This window comes from Pipistrellus hanaki (genome assembly GCF_964339955.1).
Source record: "Pipistrellus hanaki genome assembly, chromosome: 5".
Lineage (NCBI taxonomy): Eukaryota > Metazoa > Chordata > Mammalia > Chiroptera > Vespertilionidae > Pipistrellus > Pipistrellus hanaki.
The window spans coordinates 79,102,493-79,108,492 of record NC_140507.1 but is presented as its reverse complement, the minus strand read 5'-3'; the positions used below and the strand labels follow the sequence as shown (position 1 = coordinate 79,108,492).

Below are 6,000 nucleotides of genomic sequence, written 5' to 3'. Positions count from 1 at the left end.
TGATATGCTAAGGCCACTTAACTGCTCACTATGATGTGCATTGACCACAATGGGCAGACGCTCCGACTAGTAGGTTGTCTTGCTGCTGGGGTCTGGCCAATTGGGACTGAGCAAGATGGACTAAAAAAGCAGTTAAAGGACTGATGCCCTGGAGCCCTCCCACCATCCCTCTTCAGCTGACCAACCTCCCTCATCCCTCCCTGACCCTAATCGTGCTTTGGTGGGGTCCCTTGGCCTGACCTGCACCCTCTCACACTCTAAGACCCTTTGGGGGATGTCGGAGAGCTGGTTTTGGTCTGATCCCACAGACTTGGCTGAGGGACCCGACTGGTACACGAATTCTGCACCTGGCCTCTAGTCTCAAATAACCCTATAGCCAGCTTTATGACAAAGCTACTAGAGAAGCACTCAGGTCTCTCCTCACAACTCAACCTATTCTCTCTCTCTCTTTCCCTTCTCCATCCCTTCCCCCATTCTGAGACCTTATGATGGGACCCTTAGGATGTTGTGTATCCTCCAGGACCTGTAAGTAATAAACCTTGTGATTGAATAGATCCCTCATGATTGTTGCAATTTTAATAAGGACCACAAGAGCCCGTCTGCCAGGAACCGGGAACAGGGAACCAAAACCTAACATTGTCACTGGAGATAAATGTAAAAAGAGCTATCTGACCTTGATGGCTCTGAAGGGTCAGAGCCATTAACTCATTGTCTAGTTGAGATAGTGGTGCCTGAGGCAACTTTAATTTGTTAATCATATGTAAATGTAAGTTGATTTTCTGCTGTTGGAACTTCCTCCTTAAGAGATATCTTTGTTTCAGAATCTCAATGAAAGGAATGGTAAAAGGCCAGAGAGTGGTTAGTCTTCCCTCTAGAGGTGGACTTCCCGTCTGGCCCCCATTTTCCCAAATTAACTCTTTTCCAGTCTCTCTCTTCATTTTAGTGTGCGGCCTTCTCCAGAAACCGGACCCTGAGTGGGCCCTGAACCACGCGGGTCGTGTTAAGGGATCCCATACCCGTCCAGCCACAATATTGACTGTGGTCTAAGAACAAGTAACAGGGCTCACGGCTAGTGCCCAGGCATTTTCAGCCTATAACATTACCTTCAATAGGCTGAGACTTATAAGGAACAATAATAAAGTCAACAGTATCAGGAAGAGCAGTTAGAGTACTGATGTATAAAGAATGAGACACATAAAAGTTAAAATTAAGGAGTCAGATTTTTCTGTAATTAAATTATACAAGTAGTGTGAGTAACCAAGCAAAGTTTTTCCCAGTGAATAATACAATTTATGACTATTCTATCTATAGAATAAGAACAACTTTCTTACAATGATATATGCTATTTGAGAATAAATTAATCTTATGAAATCCATGTTGTTCATGAATACACTGGAATTAACATTCTAATCAAGGTTGGGAAAAAAAATGATGTGAGTTTAGGACCTGGGAAAAACTGTCTGTATAATAGACATAGCAGAAAGTGTAATAAAATGGTTACTTAAATTGTATCAAGAAGTTGAACTCAAACAAAAGAAATTCTGGGAAATAAATAAAAGAAGCAAGTTGTACAAACACAATCTGATTAAAGAATCTTAATTTCTGGTTTCCAGTCTTGATGCGATAAAATCAAGTGCACTTTCTTCAGACTCAGCAGAGCTCTTTTTTTATAGCTGCCTTCTCAAAGAATCGTTTCAGGGCTCCTTTTATGTCCTTGTTCCTGAGACTGTAGATGAAGGGGTTCAGCATGGGTGTGACCACAGTGTACAATGCTGAGGCTGCTGCACTTGAGTGTGAGCTTTGAGAAGCAGCAGAGCCTAGGTACACTCCTATGCTTGAACAATAAAATAAGGACACAACTGAGAGGTGAGACGCACAGGTAGAAAAAGCCTTATACTTCCCCTGAGCTGATGGGATTGCATGGATGGAGGACACTATCTTAGAGTAAGAGTAAATGATACCAATGAGGGGACCACCACCCAGTAGCACAGTTACAAAATACATCACCATGTTATTAAGAAAGTTGTCAGAACAGGCAAGTTGTGCCATCTGACTGAGTTCACAGAAAAAGTGGGGGATTTCCAAGTCTGTACAGAAAGTTAGTAGCAATAACAGTAAACTTTCTAACAAGGAATGTAGAATACTTGTGATCCACGACAGCAGAACCAGCAGTCCACAGAGCCGGGGTTTCATGACTACCATGTAGTGCAGGGGATGGCAGATGGCCACAAAGCGGTCATAGGCCATCATGGCCAAGAGGAAGTCATCCAACACTGCAAAGAGTGAGAAAAAATAAATCTGGGTGATGCAGCCTGCATAGGTGATGACTTTGCTCTGTGTCAGGATGTTTACCAACATCTTTGGGATGGTGGTGGAGATGACACAGATGTCTACCAAGGACAGGTTGCAGAGGAAGAAGTACATGGGCGTGTGGAGGTGGGAATCTGAGCTGACAGCCAGGATGATGAGCAGGTTTCCCAACACAGTGGTCAGGTACATGGAGAAGAAAAGCCCAAATATGAGGGGCTGCAGTTCTGGTTCTTCTGAAAATCCCAGGAGAAGAAATTCTGACCCTCCTGTAAGATTCCCTGCTTCCATGAGGTGGGAGTGACTTCCAAGAAAGAAGAAAAGGATATGAGGACTTTTTATACAATCCTGGAGTTACTCAGGTGGCTCCAATGCTACATGTGTCTCCTGCAGTCATTGTAGCTTCAGTATTTTGGACTGGAATTGGTTGCATCTAGGACTATAGTTTTAATGGGAAATTTTTCATGCATTCCAGGAATATGAACTGAGTGCTGACCATGTTTTCAGCACTGTCTGGGCTATGAACAGAGGACGCTGAAGAACAAAAGTCCCTACACCTCAATTTGAGGAAAGAATATAGAAGCAAATAAGAGAAAATATGAAACTAACATTACAAATGGTGAGAGATCTGTTCAAAGTTAATATCAGAGTATGTGATGGGCCTTGAGTATAATTTAGTCAATCTGTCTCAATCAGAAATGATTTTACCCTGAAGTGTCTGGCAATGTATGAAGGGATGCCACTAAATACCTACAATTCACGGAAAAGCAGCCCCCTCAATTATTATTCTCCAAATGTCAATGGTAAAAGGTGAAAACACCTAGTTTAGGTCAGCACTTCTCCAATTTCATTGTTCCTATGCATTTGAGGATTCTGGCTCAAATGCGGAATTTGATGCAGCAGGCCTGGAGGGCTCAGAGACTCTGCATTTCCAACAAGTTCTCTGGTGGTGTGATGCTGCATGTCCTTGCCTGAGGACCACTCTCTGAGTGGAAAGGCTGGTTCTGTGTCAGCTGCAGGAAGTTTTAGGTCTTATGATCCAATTATTGACTTTACATGGAGTTTTAAAGGAATAGTTATTCACTCATTCTAGAGGTTATGATTGTTTACTTTTTTCTTTATAAGGGCCCTTCAGTGACACAAAATAATACTGAAAATTATTTGTAGCAGGTAAAATAAGAATCTCTCAAAGGTGTCCACATTCTAATTCCCAGTACTTTAAATATATTATTTTTTTTATAGCAAGGGAAACTCAAGGTAGCAGATGGAACAGTGTTGTTAATTGGCTGACTTTATTTTATTTTTAAAATATATATTTTCATTGGTTTCAGAGAGGAAGGAAGAGGGAGGAGAGAGAGCTAGAAACATCAATGATGAGAGATAGTCACTGATCAGCTGTCTCCTGTTACGCCCCCAATTGGGATCAAACTCAGAACTAGGACATGTGGTCTTTTTTTGTTTTCTTTAAATCTTTATTGTTTAAAGTATTACTTATGTCTCATTTCCCCCACATTGACCTCTCTGTGACACTACAACTCCCCAGCATATGCAGGGTATGTGCTCTTGACTGAAACCCAACTGGGACCCTTCAATCCACTGCCCAAGGGTCTATCCTCCGAGCCAAACCAGCCAGGACACTAATTGATTGACTTTAAAATAGAAGATGAGCTTAGACCATGCAGGTGGAACTAAGGCAAACACAATTGTCCCCTAGATGCAAAAGGATAGACAAGATGAAAATGTACACTATTGGTTTTCTTTTGTTTTAAATATATTTTTATTGATTTCAGAGAGAAAGGGATACTGAGAAAAAGAATCAATAATGAGAGTGAATCAATGATTGGCTGCCTCCAGCAAGCAACCTACTAGGAATCAAGCCCCAAACCCCAGCATGTGCCTTTGACTGGAATCGAACTCGGGACCCTTCAATCCACAGGTTGACATTCTATCCACTGAGCCAAACCAGCTAGGGCTACACTATTGGTTTTGATGAAGGAGGAATGGACCTGAGTCAGTCAAAGAATTCAGGTGCTTAACAATGCAAACTGGAATTGGGAAGAAGACAGATTCTCCCATGAGCCTGATCCCAGTCCAGCACAATCTTGATAAGAGAGTAATTTCAGGCTCCTGGCACCTAGGCCTGTATATATATATATATATATATATATATATATATATATATATATATTCACTTTCAGCAAAGACTGCAGCAATGTTGTTTTATAGCAGCAATGGAAATCTCATGAAGCAATTTATTCAGTAAAATACATTTGATGGAACTGAGTTTAAGTCTCTCTATTCTTTAGGTTCCTTGAGTAAGGGGATTTTACAATGAAATCCCGCTTGAAGTAAAGAAGAAAATTTTAAACTTTTGGAGATATTCCATCCCATTAGTTGGAACAGTGAAGTCCTCATTACATAGATGTAAACTGTTGTGAACTATGTGCCTTTGTATCATTAAGACTTAAGGTACAATTGTGGCCTTAATTTTTCTATCACTGAACTATAAGAAGTATTGTGTTTCAGCACACTATACTCTTGGGCTAGAAGATGGTCAGTCCTCAATTTATATTCCCCAAGTGCATAGCAGAATTTCTCATTCAAAGTATGGAAGAATGACCACTGCAGGAAAAGGCTGAGTGTGGGACCAGAATTTCCACTAACTGTACAAGCGGGATTTCATTGTAAAATCCCCTTACTCAAGGAACCTAAAGAATAGAGAGACTTAAACTCAGTTCCATAGAAAGTAAAAGAGTACAAAACCCCAACATATATGCAGCCTCACGAGTGATGAAGGAGAACTATTTAGTATTCCTCTTTAGATGTATTAAATATTTTTCATGTGAATGCCAGCGTGAGAGAAGAGACTGCAATGTATGCCTCACTAATTGCTGTTTTAAGCCACTCATATCTACATTTATTAGTTGGAATATTTTCAAAGAACACAAAGCAATTTCAAATACACCTCATCTTAGAAATTTAATACAAACACTCTCACTTCACTGCATTGTTCTCCACACCTAACACTCTGTCTCCTTCTCCCTGAATTGCAAAGCTCCTCAATATGTTTTCATTTCCCTACAGCCATTATGCATCTCACTCATACTACAATGTCATCCAACTGGACTCCCATTCCTACCACCCAATTGTCCACTATGGGCCATATATTGCAGATTCAAAGAGATACATACATATTAACATATTAAGTAAATTGAGTATAGGTGAGTTACTGTACTTACCCAAGAATACAAACAAAGACATAAGGTCTCTGGGCTGGGCTGATTAGGGTCACAGTGACTCAGGTAAAAGCTTACAGGTTCCATCCTCTTGACCCTTTTGTGATGTACCTGCTGCGTTACCAGACTCACCTGGATGGGTCTCTGAGAGGAAGTCTGAATTGGTCCCTGGATGTTTGATGATGAGACTGAAGCTTTACCCCTCATGAGACAGCAGGAAGGAATAAAGAAGCATCAGTTCCTGAGCCAGCTTAGGAATCAAAAGCAGCAACCATGTCCTGTCCCCCAGCGTTGTACAAGCTGAGGACTGCACGGGTAGATATTTACAGCTCTCTCTATATCTGCTCATCTGGCACCTTTTCCTTGTGTCTTTTAAACATCTAAGCAATGATTTCCCTCTGGGCCTCTGGAATAAACAGAAAGGAATTTTCCTAATGATTCTCTGATCCCAAGAGTC

At 41.1% G+C, this 6,000-nt stretch overlaps 1 protein-coding gene across 1 annotated transcript in view; it reads right to left on the bottom strand.

Annotated features, from left to right (window-relative positions):
• Nucleotides 1-1,650: 1,650 nt before the first annotated feature.
• The window catches only part of LOC311622616 (olfactory receptor 7A17-like), a gene marked incomplete at both ends in the record, with an annotated part of 47,388 nt that continues 43,038 nt past the window's right edge, over nucleotides 1,651-6,000 (bottom strand). The window contains one exon of the mRNA XM_084883871.1: nucleotides 1,651-2,390. Coding sequence (XP_084739997.1) covers nucleotides 1,651-2,390 — 740 coding nt within the window. The remainder of the gene's footprint in view (nucleotides 2,391-6,000) is intronic.